The sequence below is a fragment of the Rissa tridactyla genome, chromosome 21 (assembly GCF_028500815.1).
Source record: "Rissa tridactyla isolate bRisTri1 chromosome 21, bRisTri1.patW.cur.20221130, whole genome shotgun sequence".
Lineage (NCBI taxonomy): Eukaryota > Metazoa > Chordata > Aves > Charadriiformes > Laridae > Rissa > Rissa tridactyla.
Window position 1 is genome coordinate 2,146,105 of NC_071486.1, and position 18,603 is coordinate 2,164,707.

Below are 18,603 nucleotides of genomic sequence, written 5' to 3' on the forward strand. Positions count from 1 at the left end.
TGGCTGCTGTTTAGGGGTACAAAAAGGTTGCTGTGACTCAGCTCTGCGTCATTTCTCCCAGCCTGCTTGGGATGGTCGTCCCCTCGCAGGGCCGCGTGATGGGGCTCTCTCGGAAAGACCTAAATGAACATATTCGATAGTGAGGAAATGCATTGACGTGCAGTTTTGCTGTCAAGCTTGAGGAGTGGTGATAAACAGCTGGGTTTGAATGTGCTGCGCAAGATACTGAAGTGAAACCAGTCTAATTATGTCTGTTACCTAGTGTTGGGTGAGGAAGGGGGAAACTGGATTTCTGTTTACTGGTAATTATAAAGCCGTGAAGAGCTTAGTGCGTTAGGGCTGTGCTATATTTAAATGGTACCCTGTTTGTCAAATGTCACTATTACAAAATGTCCTTTGCCAAGATCATGGGGTGAGCCTCTCCTTTTAAAAGCTGTTTTTGAAACTCTCAATTGTTTTCAGAAAATTGGTTAATATGCCATGGCTGTGGCATCTGTATCTGTCTTCACTTTGTGCTCTAAAGTCATTCCAAGACCATTTTAAAGGTGTTGTGGACATTTATGGGAAATGCCATTTCACCACTTGCAGAGTGGAATTATTACATTTCTGAGAGATGAAACTATTATTAATGCAGAAAATAGACTCTCCTCCAGTCTCTCACCCTGTGTGTTGCAGACACTTAGCGCTATCTTTAATTAGGAGACTGTCACAGCTGAATTAAAAATAACAATTCAAAACAAAACCTCCTGTGAACTCGGGCCAGCCAGATTGACAGCCGTGAGACTTACAAAGCTTTACTTATCCCCAGAGCGGCTGGAGCCCTGACAATGAGCATCCCAGCACCCTCGTGCTGGAAGAAGATTCACCCGCTGGTGTTGAGTGTGCTGAGGCTCCTGCCCATGAGAGGTTTGGTCCAGGTTTACCACCAAGCGGTTCACTGAGGGACGGGGGTTTCTTGGAAGTATCTCGTCGCGTTGACTGCCGTGTTGAAAATAGCAAACTCGGCTCACGCAGGCCACGTTAAGAGCTCTAAAATGTCACGGTTTTGGTCATGCCTGATCAGGATTGAGTTGAAATCCTAAGGTTAGAGAGAGCTTCTTTGTATATTAATAAGCCCTTTAATTAGCAGGCTATGCAGTAAGACCTATCTTGTTAAGGATTCATTAAAATCAGGCATAAGCTCCACTACTGGAATATGCTAATTTCTTTGTGAATCTCTTGCATTATTCAGCAGAAGAGATGAATATACCTCACAAGGACAGGCTTTGAAGGCTGTTTCCTTGAAAGAAGTAAATTTTTAAAAATCCTAGCCTTTCTTTTGCTTGCTGTCTTTGAGATAAACACTCACAAAGCCAGCTGCAATTTTGGCTAGAATATTGATGGGTTGCTTGCTTGTCAAATTAAAAATGAGCCGGAGTGGACTGGTCTGGAATACATTGCAATTTTAGAACTTTCCACTTTCAAGAGTGACCTTGTTCCGTGCCCAAATGGGCACCTTTCCTCTGCACGAACACCTCATTATGTGTTTTGAAATAGGCATCGCTCTCTGCTTTTTCGATTTTGTATTATTCTTAGTGGTATTTTCCCCTTTTTAAAGTTACACAAAATACAGCTACAGTTGCTGGCTAATTTAGCTGAAACATGACACCAGCCAAATATTTTTGTGAAAGAATTATTAGTCATATAAGAAAGAATGTCACAGAATATTCTTAGAAAGTGTTATAACTATGCTTGACATGTAAAATATTTATCCAGACATGTAAACAAAGTAAGAGGTGTCTTGCCAAGGTACCATTGTAAACCTTAGCTATTTTGAAATCTTGAGCAAGATGTTTTTCAGTTCTTGAAAACAGGGTATGGAGTTCTCTGCTGACATAAATTGACAGAGTGCTAATGGTTGGCTTTACCCAGCTGAAATTTTAGCCCCTGCTCTTGCCTCCCTAAAAATAAATCAAGATGTGCTTTCCTGAAGAGCTGCAATTGTGCTAAATAAAACTCTGTTTATTTTGGTTTCGGATTACTGTACTATTACTTGCAGAGTTTACTAACGTGGCTGCCCTCTAAAAGTTAGGCCTTACGTTTGTTTTGTTTTCTGTTATTGTCTGTATCTTAATGTGAATTAAACAACCTGCTTGATTTGGAGAACTCCCTTGTCTCTACAGACAATACTGATAGTCTTCCCTCTGCTGGTGCCCCTGCCCGTAGGGAGCATCCCAGCCCTGTGGCCAGACGGGACGGCTGGAGCTTTGCTGCCTTTATCTGAACTGGTTTCCAGCGACTTGCCCTGCTGACTGCTGGGGTGAGATATGGCAATGCCCCGTGGGGATGCCAGATAGCTGCCCTGGCAGGAAGCCCGTGCCAGCCCGGCTCCTTCCAGAGTTAGGTAAAGCTCTCCTGAGCTGGGTTGTGACACTTGAGTTTTGCCAAGCCTGGTCCTGCTCTTACAGACTGGTCGCAAACTGCTGCTGGACCTTAAATTGCTGATAGCAGTGCCTGGCCCCCAGCAGCCGGGCCCTGTGCTGCGGGTGGAGGGGCTGGTTTGCTGCCCTGTGCCCTCCTCCCGTGCCTGGCCCCCTCGCACAGCCCTCCAGGCCCTGAAACAGGCAGAGGGGTGTAGGTCATCAGAGCTTATTTGGGTCCATCAGTAAGCCCTGAGCTCCTCCTGACTGTAGTGCAGTTGAACTGGAATATTTACTTTCAAATTTAATTGCATTTCATTAATCAGTATGCAGCTTTCCTGGTGGTTTGTTTGTTTTTTTTAATGCTGTATGCTCTGTTATTCTGAAATCTCTTTGGCGAATAGCTACTCTAACTGCATTCAACTTTCAAAAATCTGCCATCTATTGTTAGTTTTTCAAGTTGCTGCTATGTAATTGGTTAAAAATGAATGGCAGTTGGAGTTGTAGCAGATGAGCTGGGAATGAGTTAGCAGTTACTTGTTGGGATCCCTTCCAGAGAAGGAAGGTGGAGTTTTAAGCAGCTCGCAGCCTCTCTAAAATAAGAGTCAAAGCAAGTAGCTGCTTTTTGCTATGGGTGAAACATCAGCTAACTTTTTGTAGGAAGCTAAAAGCTCAGTAAGTGAGGAGAGGAATTTTTATTTTTTTTTTAGTCTGCGTATTCTCTCAACCAATGTTCTGCTGTAAAATAATCCACTCATATTAAAATTGTGTATTTCAGTATACACTGATTTTTTTAATATGTAGATCTGCATCTCAAGAGGGTCCACACTGGATAGCTGCTATGCCGAAAGCAAATAGGGTAGTTTATCCTTTACAAGGATATCCTTTACAAGCTGCAGGCTGGGTGGTGGTGGTGGGACCCTGCGTGGCAGGTCAAAATTGCAGGTGATGGTGGCAGCAGCTCCAGGTCCTGGGCTTCAGACACTGTCTGCGGTTTCTGGCTCTCCTGGGGCCGCTGTGGTGAAGGACGCAGGGGGGTTATGGTGTGTTCAGTCCCTCAGGTGTGAGCTGAAGTGTTAATTTGTACCCTCCTGTCTCGTCCTTGCTGATTTTGGGGGTGAATGCTCTACTGCGTGCCTTGAAAGCGCAACGAGCTGCCTTGACCTCGAGCATCACGTGCTCTGTGTGGAGCCTTTATAGTCCTGAATGAAGGCAGCCCGCCTCACCTTGTGTGGGACAGTACGCCTCAGTGATGAGAGGCCGTTGTTCCTCCTTTTCATCCCCCCAACCTCCTTAGCAGGTTACAGGTGATTTATTGCACCTGTATCTGGACAGATAATTGGGTATTAAAGAATTAAAAACTTTTCCCCAAACCAAAAGTAATAACAAGTGCTTGCAATACCTTATAAGTATGTACGGTACAATCATGAGTTAGTAAATCAGTGACAACTTGTTTTTATTATGTTGGATCTGTTGGTTTGTTTTTAAGATACCTTGTAAGGCATCGTTCCTTAATCAGGTGCTCTGTAATGATCAGACTTTAAAACTTGACAGTACACACACATGCTTTATCACTGGCGTGAGTCAGGATGGAAATAGTTTCCTACCTCTTCAGCTTCTGTTTGCAATAAAAATGATGTATTATTGATGATATGGGATATATTTAATTCTGTTGTTCTGTGAAATGGTGTTTGGAGCAGTCTCTGAGCAATCCGGATCTATCTTAGGGCAAAGCATTAAGAACAGTGGAGCAGACCAAATAGAGGGAAATATTCCCAGGTGACATAAATGCATAACGCCTCTGCAGTGCTGTGCACAGGCACCCAAGCTCTGAGGGAAGAAAGTATCTATTTGGGCTCGTTAGCAATGCATCTTGAGGGGAATTAACATATCAAAATAACTGATTTTATCCTCCATTACCGTAAATTTGTTTGGGCCCAAGTCCAAGGTCTTCTGGACTCAGGAGCCTGTGTGCACGTGGTTGGGTACGTATTCAGAAATTCTGGTAGTTAATTCCCCTCTGCCTGCATGAGGGCTGTGTGGCAGGAGTGTATTTAACCGTACGGCATGCAGGGTTTAATAAAACTGTGCCTTTTCTACCACGCGTTTCCTGCGAAAACAGGCAGACCCAGGCAGCTGGGGAGAGAGACTGGGGAGGGCGGGGGGGGGCTTTGCTGAAAACAGGAGGCTTAAAATAAAGCTATTTGTTGCCATACAGATTTTTCTGTTTATGAATCAGTTCGGGGGGGGGGGGGGAGGACTTTTAAACTGAAATATTTACGTGAATCAGACATCTGGGCTTTGGGGGAGTGACCGTCGCTGCACAAACAGTTTAAACTCTGAAGCTCTGCTGGGACTCTAGTGCTTCCCGCTAGTAAAGCAGGATTTGGGGATACTGGTACCGGTAGCGCTGAGAACACATGAGCCGCCAGTAAGTAAGGAGCAGTGGCGTCTGTGAGGGGCTGCTTGCCAGGGGGGTTGCTCCAGAGTTACCGTAGGAAATGCGGGTGATTATTTCTCTTCAGAAGTTCTGATCGCGGCAGGTACATTGGATTTGGGGTTAGAGCCTTCTCAGAAATACTGTTGTCCTGCTGCTTTTTTTTCTATAGCTTGTCATCGGGAAGCTTGGCTTCTTCTAGTGCAGATGTTGGAATTGGTGTGAATTTGAAACCAAGTTAGATTTAACTGCCTAAGAAGAAAAATTGAGGGGAAAAAAAAAAAAAGAAAATAGCATTTTAAAATCTAAAGGCTTATGGTACGTCTTTTATGCTTTGTTAAAACATGGCTTTTCTTCTGAAAGCTTTGTAGGTGGTTTTGTAGAAAATGGTGGGGTAGAGCATACAGGGCAAAGCTCTTGTCTGCTGCTGTTGCTTCCGTGGATTTTTATGCAAGTATTTGTAGCTTAGTCTAACACAGGTGAAGACAAAGTGTAACTTGTAGCTGTCACCTGGCTTAAAGCTTTATTTAGCCTAGTATTCTGTATTTTAGCAGGGGTGCATTTGTTTTACCTGTCTCTAGAGAGGAAGACCCTGCTTATATTTGCAACAGCTCATCTTTCACTGGGGTTTTTCCCCTTACCCTGGTGAGATCTGCGTGCTCCATCCTCTGCCTTGAAAAGGAGGTATATATTGTGTGTTGGCGTGGCCAGCTTTATTTAAATTGCTAGTATTTAATTTAATCAGATAGCACTAGCAAAGATGCCATTACTATAGTGTTAAGCTCTTTATGAGGATTAAATAGAAGAACTATAATTTTTCAGATGACTGTCTTAAACTCAATAGCGTGAATAGTGGAAATAGCCTTTACAGGTTGCTTGTTCGTGCTCTTTAGCACTAGTACCTTTGAGCCCCATGGGGCGGAAATAGCCCTAGAAAAGCGTTAACCTGTTGCCTTATTCAGAAATTTTGTTCCCTTCTGAGACAACCAGTGACAGGACAGTATTGGATTCACTTCATCTATTTTGGTTGACGAGGCTGCCACAGTATAACTTGCCTATTTTGGAAAAGTCACTTCAAGTTAATAAATCTCAAGAAGTTTTCGGCGTGTATTAGTCTCGGTGATTACAGGTTGGCAAAAGAACTGATGCTGTTGGTGTGGGGCGCTGATGTGGGTCAGCGCCATCAGCAACGATGTGAGCTTTTTGGCGTGTAAACCAGGCGCTGGAAGAACCTGGCGAACCCTGGGTCTGAAATCACGGTGTGGATGTGCAGCGTTAAACCATTAAAACCGTATTGCAGTCCGTAGTTTTGAATTGCATTTGAAGAAACAGTGGATTTTTGTTAAGACTCAAGTGAACGAGTAAGTCTGTAAACTTTGCTAACAGTGAAGCACTATGTGCAGAATAGGGGAAAACAATCAAGCATTTCATCAGCCTTCTTGCTGTCTCTTGCCAGAATTTGTAGGCCGTCCTGCATTGCATCAGTCCTGCTGGACATTATTTTCCATCTATATTTCGAAGCCAGATGGAAAATGAATCCTCTGTATATTGATAGTTATTTCATAACAAGGGAAGAGCCTTTTGTAATGTGCCTGTGCTAGTTCAACCTATAAATCACCCTTTTATTGTCTGGTTTGTTCATGTTTATAGCAAAAAACGAAGCGAGGATCATTAGTAGGTATGAGAAAAGCGTATTAAAGGCTCCAGGTAGATTTTTTTTTTATCTGATGCAATTTGGGTGAATGCACTCTTACCTTGTTCTCCTGTGGTACAGGCGTATCTACAGGTGGCAGTGCGTGACCGACCTCAGACCTGCCGAATCTCCCATTGCCTTGAGCATCCCTTGGTTGAGCCACACAGGACAGTGCCTGGGGCTCAGGCCCTTGTGCCAGGAGGTCCACTTGCCCAGGGCAGTCTGGTGACACCAACTTCCCTGCCCGTGGGAGACTTCACATGTGGCCCTTCACCTTCTGGAAGAGAACAAAAACTCATCTCCTAGACAAGTCTTATGCTTAAAAGAGAAATAGTAAGCGAGGAACCACATTTGTACTTGACTACTGAAAAAAATACTTAAACAAACAAACAAAAGAACAAACCGCCTGCTAATGACTGAGAGACAGACCCTCTGAATCTTAAAATGTTCAAAGACTGTAGAATTTGGCCGAAAGCAGGGAGTAGGATTTAAAAGCAGGATGTGTCATTGCTTCAGAAATGCCTTTCTTCCATTGTGAACTGTGCAGTACTGACAATGTGGGCCCATCGCTCACTTTTATTTTTGAGTAAATAACGAATTGCGATAGGCTTGTGTTTACTCCAAGCAACTCGTAAAAGGAAAGGCAGCTTTTTGCACTCTAAACTCTAGGTGAGTTTTATACAATTTATACTGAAGATTTGTTTTAATAGGCAGTTTTAATACTTGTTTTGTGTTTTCCAATTTCCTAATGGTGCTGGTTTTTCCTCTTCCAGAAAGGAACAAAGCAGAGCATAAGATGGGAAGCTCAGTCGAGACTAGAGCAGACGCAGCCTGGCAGGGTTTTTTCCAGTGCCCTTCTTCTGTTTCCTTTCCGTACTTTTTCCATTTTATTTTTCAAAATCTTCAGGGACTCCCAAGTTACAGGTGCGGGAATGAACAGGAGCTGGGGCCAAAATTCCTAGGGTTTGACTCCAGACTCACTCATGCAAATTCAAACCTGCTGTTTTCAGTGGATTTCCTTCATATTTACAGAATGAGACCCCAGATCTGTTCTCAATCTTTAATAGACATGAAAGTTTTACTTTTTGCCTTTCTTTTTAACGGTTGGATTGCTCTCATTCTGCACAGCCCTCTGGAATGCTTCCCTGCAGCCTGGGAATTTTTATTGCTGCTGAGCTCACAAGCAGTATGTTTTTTCTTTCTCTTCCTCCCTCTTTCCGGGCAAGTATGCATCTGATGATGAACAGCGAATAGTTTTTATGAAAATTAGAAAGTTGCATTGCTGCCTACTTGCCAATATGATATTTTTTTCATAGCAAGTTTAATCCAAATTCCAAAATTGCGCAGGGTGCACGAGAGCAGAGCCAGTGGGAGGGGATGAGTGTGAGTGGTGAGTAGTGCATGAGAGGGGCTGGGTTTACTAGCCCGGCGTGGCACAGGGCTGACGCAACTGGGCACCGACTGGCCTCCAGTGGGCAAATCCACACGTTGTGCGTGGCACAGCAAAGCCTTGGCCAGCGGATCTCTCCTGGCTTGGGTATCTCTGTGCTGCACTCCCTGGTGTGGTTCAGACGTACCCCGTACTGATTCGCTAATCCTTATGTACAGGAAATGCTTCTCGTGATTTATCTTAAGCCCGTGAGATTTCCCGTTTTCTCTCCAGAGGAGGAATTCAATCACTACTAACTTATTTTTCTATTTTTATGTTCCAAGGAGATGTTTTAAGAAATTAAAGCAAGGCTAAACTTCTTTTTTGAAAGGTGTGCAATTATATTAGAAACACGTCTTGTTCCAAAGTAGTAGACTGTAGAATTAGGTCAGGCACACCCTGCATGTGCGTGTTTCCTGCTTGCTCATATTTCTGAGAATAATTGTACATGGGAATGTTTTTGTAGATTTAAAGGAGTGTTGTCACCTTAAAAATGAGTTGTTTGGAGTTTTATTTAAGTCATCGTGGTTACGCTGTGGTTTAGGAAGAGAGGAAGATTGCTAACCATCTGATTCACTCGCTCGACGTGCTGGTCGTTATTTGCCGTTGGCAGACTGAATGGTGAAGTAAGGTTACTCACTTCTACTATTTTTACTCTCTTCTGACTTCCTTCTTGTCATGCCAGATGACAGTGAAGCAGTGCATAAGCTCTCAGATGTTACAGTAGAGGGCTTTACTCTTAAATGGATTTTGACAGTTCAGCTTTTCGTGATTTTCCTTTGAAGTTTCTGTGAATTTCTGCAAACTTGATACCTAAACTATTCTATAATGGCTCTTTAAAAACAAAAAAAAATCCCAATGGTAAGGATAAGGAACAAGTAATATGATAAAAAGCTAGAAACCAGCAAGTCACTACTGACGTGTTCGTCATCTTTTGCTTAATAAAATGTCCTGCATCTAAATGGGTTTTCTCTGCTGGCCATGTTACTGTATTTGAGTTTTGTTTCCTTGCACACCTACGTACTGTTTATGTTAATCTGCACAAGTTAAGCCATTCAGCTCCTTCCACTAGCTGGGTGAGAACTGTGTACCTTGGGAAGTGGGTTTGGATGTGCCTCAGATTCGTTAGGAGGGGGAAGGGATAACGTGATGAAGATCGTTCCAGCCTTTTCACGTTCCAGTAAGCTTCCTTCTTTCTTAAGAATTACATACAACAAGGATCAGCCTCTTTATCCCCGAAAAAGCTCTGTAACATGAATTGTTTGTGCCAAAGATGCATGGCTAAATAAAACTTTGTTTCCCATGTTTAGACAAAAACACCACTTAAATATCACTTCTATATTTTGCTCACAACAAAAGTGTTGGCTCTGAACAAGTTCAAATACAGATGAGTTCACTGTGACCATCAGCACGTGGTTTGGAGAACAGAGATGCCTGTTCGGTTGCAGAGTTCATTCTTAACTGTCGTGCTCTGGAGGGAGGAGGGACCCACACGCTCCCAGCTAGGCAAAACCAACGGCCGGAGTCAGGTGTGGAGTTTGATTTTTGACTGTAAGACTGAAAAATAAATCGCAGCCTACTTAAGAGCTCTTTCTCTGATATCTAGTGCTGAACGTGACACTGGGCTTTTGATATTCATGAGTTCCCAGCTCCTAAAATCCAGCTGTCCACAAGCTGTGAGCCTTCAGCTCCTCTGCAGGCTGGTCCTTACCTGGTCCTTCAGGCTCCAAATGTGCAAACGAGTTACTGAGAAATGAGCTAAGAAATCCGGGTGTTTGTTTTGCTCCTCGTGATCAATTCTGCGGTCCCAGCCAATTTATGCTCGCCACAGGGTAGAAACGTGCACGGAAACAGACCTCAAAAGAAGATGGTAACCTGCTAGTATTTGTGCTGCTAACCGCGGGGTAACTGCCGGTGCGCGGCCAGGGAGCTCGAGCAGTGAACGTGCTAAAAGTCAGCATAACACCTAGTTAGGGCGGCTGGCCCTGAAGATTAGGTCTCTTTTTCCATGTCCCTGTTTTCTTTCATAAAAGACTTCCCTGCAGTGCTTCCCTGCAGTGCTTCCCAGGGCTGTTAGGAGCAATGAGCAGTTAATATTTGTAAAAAGCTTTGAAGATGAATGGTGCTAATTATTATTTATAGGTATTCATTCTCACCACGGGTAGTTCACCTTGATCCTAGGCATGAAAGGAAACTAGGACATTTGTAAGCTGGTCAGGCGCGAGTATGGCTTTCTGAAGTCTTTATGTACTAGTTTCCCTACTGAGTTGTACGCGTGATTGCAATATATTTGTCATGTTAAATGACTAGTTTGGGTATTTATTGTACCAGGCAGATGTGCTAAAGGAATCCTTGTTCATTTGCTTTGCGCATAATGTGTAGGATTTGGGCATGCCAAGAGGGGACAGAAGACACGAAAATAATGTTAGCCTGGCTTAACTCTGATTATCAGCAGGGCTGGACGTTTGGCTTCCCCTAGATTTAATGAGGAAAATCAGATCTGATGCTTGTAGGAGCCACCACGATTGCAAAGAGCATCTGTTTCTGGATTTTCCCATCTCTGCAGTTTTTAGCACCTTTCACTGGTGCTAAACCTAGTATAATAGAAAAGAATGAGAAGAAAGATGTCAACAGCTGGGGCTTTCTTTTCCTAAAAATCCTGCGTAGCAGGTTAAGCAGAAAAGGGTGGGGAAACGATCGAGGAAAATTAATGTAATGTAGTTCCTGCATATCTGATGATATTTCTATGAATAGTTTCTGAGATACTGCAGCAGAGGGCTCTGCTGAATGGCGTGCAGGGTCTCCTGAACTGTCTGTGCATTTAGTTCAAATCTTTGGGTGACCATTAAGTTACAGGTTGCTGCCTTCATCAAAGGCAATGTTATTGTTGTGATAATCCAGTCTGTAGGCATTTCATGCTGTTTGACATCGCTTAAATATGGCTTATAAGGCAAGCCTCTTGTGAAGTTATGGAATGTAAGTGTCCCTTGATAAAGCTGCTGTTTGCCTGGATATAAACTGCTTATTGATCTGACTCCCTGCCTAAATTCTCCTTTCTGCTAACTAACATATTAAATAGTTAAGAGATTGTTCAGCCAGTGCAAGGGGAGCTTATTGGCAGAACCGCGGCGACGGAGCGCTCTTGAAAGAAGGAGGCCTAAGAAGTAAATTTTATGCTTATCAAGTTTTCTTAATGGGGTTCTTGTCAGCTCAGAGAGCAAGATCTGTTCCCAAGTGAGCGTGTGAGCATCTCCGTTTTAGCAGGGAGCTTGTTTCTATGCAGAAAAGTTTGAGGGGCACAAAGATTTCCTGAGACACAACCCAGTATGTTGTTTGTGTTCCTCCCAGTCTCAAGAATGACTCCTCTTAAGGGCTATCCCAAGGTGATTACGTCCACTTGACAAGGACTTTTTTTCCCCATCTCAAAACACTTTTGCCTACAGAAATCAAACTGCAGCTTTAAAAAAAATACATTTTGCCTTTCTGTGCAGTTACCAAATTTTAAAGCGTTTTGGTCAAAAAGTATATAGCATAATTATAATGTCTGGAATTCAGTAAATATGTTTGAAACCACAGAATTAGTTGTATAAATAGTTTAAGATTTGCTGTCTGGAAAACTCAATTTCCTCACAATAATTACAATAGGCTGTATGAAATAGGGAGATGGTTGAATTTTTGTTGCTACCTTTGAAATTGTCAATTCTGGAATTGATTTAAAGGCACTTTTTTTTTTTTTTTGGTTGGGGTGTAGTACACTGTGTGGGTTTGCGTATTTGAGTTTACTTCAGACAGCGGTTTTCTGCATGTTCTGGATGTTTACTCGTTTATGCGGCTCGTTCCTGTCCCAGTGGGTTTGTCCCGCAGTTGTGTGAGCGGGGCGGTTTGTGCAGTGCGTTGGTATGTTCTGCTGCGATACTGGGGACTCCAGACACCCGTGTCCCGCTGCCCAGCAGACGCCTGGCCCTCCTAACTGCCTCCTAACTGCCGAGGGGCGCACGAGGGAAGAGGGCAAAAGATTGCAGAGGTTTATTCATGGGGAGTTTGTGGTCAAATTGGCCGACGAGGGTGGTGAGACGCTTGCACAGGTTGCCGAGGGAGGTGGTGGACGTCCCATCCCTGGAGACGCTCAAGGCCAGGCTTGATGAGGCTCTGAGCAGCCCCATCTAGTTGAAGATGTCCCTGCTCACTGCAGGGGGGTTGGACTAGGTGACCGTTAAAGGTCCCTTCTAACCCAACACATTCTATGATTTGTTCGTGTGTGACCATGTGCAAGGCAGCATTCCCTTGGGTTTCTGATGGGACTGATGAGGGGGTTCTCTGCTGCGGGGTCCAGGCAGCAGGTGCAATGGGTCCCAGGGAAACAGCCTGGAAAGTGCCGGGAGAGGGAGTTTTCTGGGGTTGTGATAACGGCCCCGGCCAACGCTGGGTGGCTGGGGAGAGGAGAGGCGCATAGTGATGCGCCGTTAAGTTTACTGGAAGCAAGATGGCCCTCGTAGGCTCCTGGTTGCTGTTCCTACCAGCCAGCCAGAGCCTTTAAAAAAGGAAAGAACACAGGAGCTTTTCACATGGTTTTGCTGTTGCCAAAAGTCTTCCTCCTGATGAACATCACATGATGCGTAAGCAACAGTTTTTCTAAAAATATACAGATCTAATAACACTGGCAACTTGGTTTCGGTTTTACAGATGAAGGAATTGTTATTCCTTTTTTAAATTTCTCATTAAGAATGAAATGCTTACGCTGACTGCCAGTAACGACAGGCTTGAAGCCCAGCACTGAACTGCTCATTAAGGCCTTCATCCTCAGCAGGTCCTGACCAGAAAACTCGCCAACTCTTATTTGGCATTTTGTTGTTTTATTAGTGCTCTATTTTGTCTGGTTTGTATCTAGCCATGTCAGTGTTCTGCCATGCTTTCTGGATGGTACCCGCAGGCCCCGGAGTCTTAATTCTGCCAAGAAAAAGACACAGGACAATTGTTCTGCAGGGGGGAAATTGGGAAAATTCATTAATGAGGAAATTGGTGTTTTATGCTTGAGAGAGTGAAAGGAAAACACTTAAGGCCAAGAAAAGGAGAGCTGTTTCTTGTCCAAAGCAATAGCAGGACAAAATACATGCCAACGAGAGTGAGGGAAAGACGCAGCAGAAGAGATCTGTTAGAAGATATAAAGGAGTGGAGTGAAGCGAGTCTTAAAGATAGGAACAGGGGAAAAGAATTTCACTTAAGAGTGAAATGGCCAAAGTGCAAAAATGGAAGGTGTCTCTCTGTGTGTGCTGAAAGAACATTTAAGGTTTGAAGGGCATTGGTTAAAGCAGTGTGTGTCGGGCTGGGCCAGGGTGGGATGGATGTAAGGCCGCTGCAGTCGAGGCTGTTCTACGTGATATGGGTGTGTGTGTAGGACTGTATTGGGTTAAATGCTGGGGTGAGCACTATGTGGCAGGAGGTGATAAGTCAAGAAGGAGGAAGACAAAAAAAAAAAAAAAGCAATCACTGGGAGCAGGGAACCTCCTAGTCAAACCTCAGAGTGGTTAAGAGGCAATGCCTGAGCTGTTAACTGGGAAAAGGTTGTATTTCGGGCTATAGCCACGTTCCCGAGCTCATTTTGCCAGTGCTGGGAATCAAGAGGTACATAAACATTTTTAAAGGGCTGGAGTGGTCTGGAGGTCAGGCAACTGCCTGGAGGGTTTTTGCAGGAACACACACGTGATCTAAAGACATTGGCAGCTTTAGACTTACTTTTAAAAAAGAAAAGGTTTATAGATTAAGCAGACCCCTGCTTACTTAGTACCTCCCCTCCCCCCCCACCCCTTCCTAGGTTAGTGTAGGGGCATAACTGGCATCATAAGCGTCTCTGAAGCCCAGTGAAGTATCTGAAGAAAAGCCTTTGGAGCCTGAGGGACTTTGCTCGTGGTACCAGATACAGGGATTTGAGCTTCATTGCTTGGGAGTTTCTTCCAAAATTAACAACCTGGTATTTTCTCTCCCAGCTCTTCTCTTAGGAAACGCAACCAACTCCTGACATCACGGAGGCCCAGCATGAATGTTAACTGTGCTGGTGGGACAGACTGGTCAAGAAATCCAGAGTCCAGTTGCTCTGTGGAAAACAGAAGTGTAGCAGTCCATGAGTCAGAAGAAAGTAATGTGGTGCTAGGAGGTCACAGCCCTGCTGCAGTTCCCAGGACTGAGGGTAAGGATAATGTAGCCTTAGAGTAGCCTTTAAGGGAGATGTTTATTTTTTTTGAAGGGTGTTATGTTTTGGAAAAATTCCAGTGTCCCGAGGCAGTTTGTACTGGGGAGTGCAGAATGTTCATACCCTGCCTGTGCCGGGCTGGTGTAAAGGACAGAGGTCCACAGCAGAGTTCAGGGTCTTGCTGTCTTGGCAACATCATCACATGGGTATGCCCTGGCCGGCCAACGTGCAGCTCCTCCTGAGGCTGTCCCCAGGCAGATAAACCGAAAGCAGCGTGACAGTCCTGCCGAGCTGTGTGCCCACCAGGACCGGGCGTTGAGCATTGCTGGCTTAAACCTCCTCTAGTGTGGTGTGTGTGTCTGCTCCAGCCTTCTTGCGAGAGTAGGTGTCAGTGCTGGGCATCAGTGTCTGTATTTCTGGCCTTCTCTAATTCCTGTGCTCCTGCTCTTTTCCCCACTGAATCCATCTTATTTTAACAAGGAGTATTAAGCATCATAGTTTGTACAAAATTTTTTATCTAAAATCCAACCTCTAGCTCAATTTGAAAATGCAGTCTGGTTTCATGTCATGACGCTACCCTGACAATTAGGTATATTGACATCCTTTGTTATTGTATGACTCAGTTCTCTCATTACAGTAGAAAGTGTTACTATGAAATTATGTTTTTCAATAAATTATGTCTTACCCTTGCCATATTTGTTTGTCTCTCTCAGCTTTAGATTCTGAATGCCGACACGCCGCTTGTCCAGTAACTCCCCAGATCACTAGCATGTTGTCTGCTCCTGAAGACACGCACAACTGTCATTTCCAAGATGGAAGTAAGAGACAGTCAGAGTATTTTAATACCCAGGAACGCCATGGATGCTGCGCTCTGTCTTCAAGCATCAATTCACAAACAGTGGCTCCAGAGAAAGTGACGCTTGTGGTAGATGGCACTCGCTTTGCAGTGAATCCACAGATTTTCACAGCTCATCCTGATACTATGCTGGGAAGGTGGGTGATTTCCACCATTTTCAGGATACCTCAAGGGGGTCAAATGTTTGCTGAAATGGAACAAACCCTTAATTTTTGTTTTGTGATCTCATCTGCACGCACAAGCGAAATGAGGTTGACCTCATTCAGAACTTGGCTGTTTGTGAGGCCTTGAAGATAAGACCAGATGTAGAGAGAGTTGGTAGTTTTCTAGATAACATTCTCCCTTCAGTCCACTTCCTTCAAACAATGTGCACTTTCAGCTAGACACAGTCCGCTTTTGCCTTCTCTCTGAGTATTTGCCTTGTTTGTAAGTAGTACATCTGTTCACAGCTGATAAATTCCCTTCCAAAATGGGGAAAATGATAATGCTCCATCCCCCTTCTGCTGTTATCTTATGATACTCTCCCACAAGAGAAGTTACTCAGCTCCCTGTAACGTGGCTTAGAGGTTGTAGCCTATTGATGCAACAAGAAACACTCATTTGTTGTATTGCCACCAGCGCTTTGACCCCTCTCTGGCCAAAGGGAGACGGGTTCTGTGGGGTTACTAACCCTTGCACAGGTCTTTGTGTAAAACAAGGGATCGGAAGGCAGGCGGGGGGTTATCTTGCATAGCCTCAGTGAAAGGGCTTTATTGCCAGGGTATTTCCTGACCCAGGGTGGAATGAGCTGTTCCTTTAAACTGTGGTTGTTCCGTACAATACAGTAGCTGTAGCGACAGACAGAGTCCAGCTATAGGAGGACTTAGCCGAGACAGCTCTTGTGCTTATTTACTGCGTAAGCGATTGGAGTAGAGGTTTCGAGTTACTGTATATACGTATCACTGCTGGTTTTGTTTAACCTCAGTGCACCTATTGGCCTCTAGAATTAGTGTGTTTAAGCATACTTGTGCACTTACATAGTTTTTTATCTATTCAGAATGTTTGGACCAGGAAGAGAATATAATTTCACCAGGCCAAATGAAAAGGGAGAATACGAAATTGCGGAAGGAATTAGCTCGGCTGTGTTCCGGACTGTGCTGGTAAGGAGATCTTTGCAGATTGGGGGGCGGGGGGAACACAAACCAAAAAACAAAACAATCTGCTTGTCACATGTGTAAAACCGAGCCATCTCCCAGGCAGCTGCACACCCCCTGGGGACATATTCTTTTATTACTGTTTTGCTTTGCGATATAAAAAGAAGGAAATATAATAGGCCTTGGTATGAGTCATCATTTCAGGTACTTGTTCATGTTGCCTTTTACCTTTCTTGTGTCATGCCGTTGTAGTTCCTGAGCTGTGTCCTGTCCTTGTGGTTGCACAGAAACACATATTGCGTATGAGATGTTATGAAACCCTGTGTCATGGGAAAACTTTTAACTGGAGCTCACCGTTTATCAGACCCAAGAGAATCTGCAGAGACGTAGATTCTCGGACCAGCATGGCTGTTTTGACTGTTCACAGAGCTATATATAACCTCTGTAACTCTCAAATGTTGGTTAACAGACCAAAGAACTAATTAAAAACTATCAGAGGCTAAGCTATTCTTAATTTTTCTCTCCAAAAATTATCCTTTTATTTGCAGGATTATTACAAAACCGGAATCATTAACTGCCCTGATGGGATTTCCATCCCAGACCTTCGAGACACATGTGATTACCTCTGCATAAACTTTGATTTCAACACAATCAAATGTCAAGATTTAAGTAAGTATGGAGAGAAATCAGCTCTTAGGAGGTCATCTGCATGGTGTTGAGCAGTCTGATCCCGGTTCGGTGCATTTCTTAATTGTGTGCTTTAGTTTAAGCATGAAGGTATGGACTCCACTAGGACTCATGTATGTGTTGCATTTAAACAGCTTCCTTTTTTGCTGCATCAGTCCAACGTGAAGTGATTGAATCCTGCCGAACGCAGACACCTTGCTCAAAAAAGCAAACTGAAATTGTCAAAATTCCAGTCTCCTCTCGTAACAGAGGCTGAGAAGAAGAGCTTGCCGTTACAGCCAAATAAAATGAAAGCTAAGAGCAGGGTTATGACTCCTATCTAAAATGTACCAGAGAATCGTGAATAACTTAAGCTGACAGATGAGGAGCAGAGCAGGAATCAAAGACACCAAAGTTGGAAAGTAGTAGAGAGTTCCTAGTCATGAAGGGATCTGATTTGGAGCAGTTTTTTGTGGGTATGCTGGCAAAAAAAAAGGTACTTTCAAGATAAGCAAATCTGTGAAAGGCACTATACTGAAATGGGGCATATGGTATCGTGGCACAGGCCGTGGGTGGAATTCGCTGCCCTGTCCTCTGATGAGGGATCACAGACAAGGCAGAAAATGTGCTTTCAAGGACAGAGGTTGTTGCTGGAAATTTAAGTATCATAATGAATTAATTGTTTAGTCTGTTACTGTTTTGCTGTATTGATTGGACCTTGGTGTTTTTTCAATGGTAATGTAATGGTTCCATGGTGTAATTTGCATCCCATTTGAAATGCAGTCTCAGGTATCTGATTGTGCCAATTCTGGAGCTGGAGACGGTTGATGCATCTGAACATACTTTAAGGAGTTTGGCTAAAGAAGAATGCAGGCTGTGTTGTGGAATGTATCTGGAAAGTGTAGAGCTGAGACACATTTTCATACTGTGTAAAAAAGCTCATCGTATGATTTTTGTCTCATTAGGCGCTCTGTTACATGAGCTCTCCAATGACGGTGCTCACAAGCAGTTTGACAGCTACCTGGAGGAGCTGATTCTGCCTATAATGGTGGATAGCGCAAGGAAAGGGGAACGTGAATGCCATATCGTCGTGCTGACGGATGAAGACACTGTGGACTGGGATGAAGATCATCCACCTCCGATGGGAGAGGAGTACTCGCAAAGTAAGGGCACCACGTCGGAGCTCCTGGGGCTGTGTTTAGTGTACACCCAGACGTGCGGCCATAAGAAAAGAACCTGTTGCCCAAACAGCAGTCTTCCTCCAGGAAGAGATGCTGGCACATGGAGTCCTGTTTCATACGTTCCTTCTGAACTGGCTGCTGTTAGAGGCAGGATGCCTGGCTAGTTAGAGCTGTGCTCTGGCTGCCTGCGTTGGTCTGACGCCACGCACTGCACCTTTTCCTTTTGTTTACTGCCGCCCCCTCAGCCTTTTCCTGGCTCCCCAGTGAGTGAATGCTCTTTGCTTTAAAACCCATCACCACCCATTCTATCCAGGCTGTAACGCGCATCCCGGCCCTCCCACCAGGGAAGTGCAGACAATCCCGGTGATGAGAACGGATGCCTGAAGTAGTTCTTGGAAACCAGACCTGGTTTTTGGCATCCCCACAGCTGAGCATGTCATAAATGGGGAGAAGGTCCTCCTCATAGATTCTAATCACCCTTTTTTTTTCTCAAGTCCTTTACAGTTCCAAGCTGTACAGATTCTTCAAGTACATTGAGAACCGCGATGTTGCAAAAGCTGTATTAAAGGAGCGGGGCCTGAAAAATATTCGCATTGGCATTGAAGGTAAAGTATTTCTTCAA

General features: G+C 44.2%; 1 protein-coding gene across 9 annotated transcripts in view; it reads left to right on the forward strand.

Moving 5' to 3' along the window:
- Positions 1 to 18,603, forward strand: part of KCTD20 (potassium channel tetramerization domain containing 20) — a 29,800-nt gene that overhangs the window by 7,231 nt on the left and 3,966 nt on the right. For 4 of the 9 annotated variants that reach the window (XM_054180957.1, XM_054180958.1, XM_054180960.1 and 1 more), the window contains exons 2-7: positions 13,943 to 14,142; positions 14,859 to 15,138; positions 16,038 to 16,140; positions 16,683 to 16,803; positions 17,766 to 17,963; positions 18,476 to 18,586. In XM_054180957.1, the coding sequence (XP_054036932.1) occupies positions 13,992 to 14,142; positions 14,859 to 15,138; positions 16,038 to 16,140; positions 16,683 to 16,803; positions 17,766 to 17,963; positions 18,476 to 18,586 (964 nt within the window). In that variant the 5' untranslated portion in view covers positions 13,943 to 13,991. Of the gene's footprint in view, positions 1 to 808; positions 907 to 4,701; positions 4,835 to 8,561; positions 8,585 to 13,942; positions 14,143 to 14,858; positions 15,139 to 16,037; positions 16,141 to 16,682; positions 16,804 to 17,765; positions 17,964 to 18,475; positions 18,587 to 18,603 lie in introns of those variants that run through there. The other 5 variants (XM_054180953.1, XM_054180954.1, XM_054180959.1 and 2 more) reach the window with 5 other exon arrangements.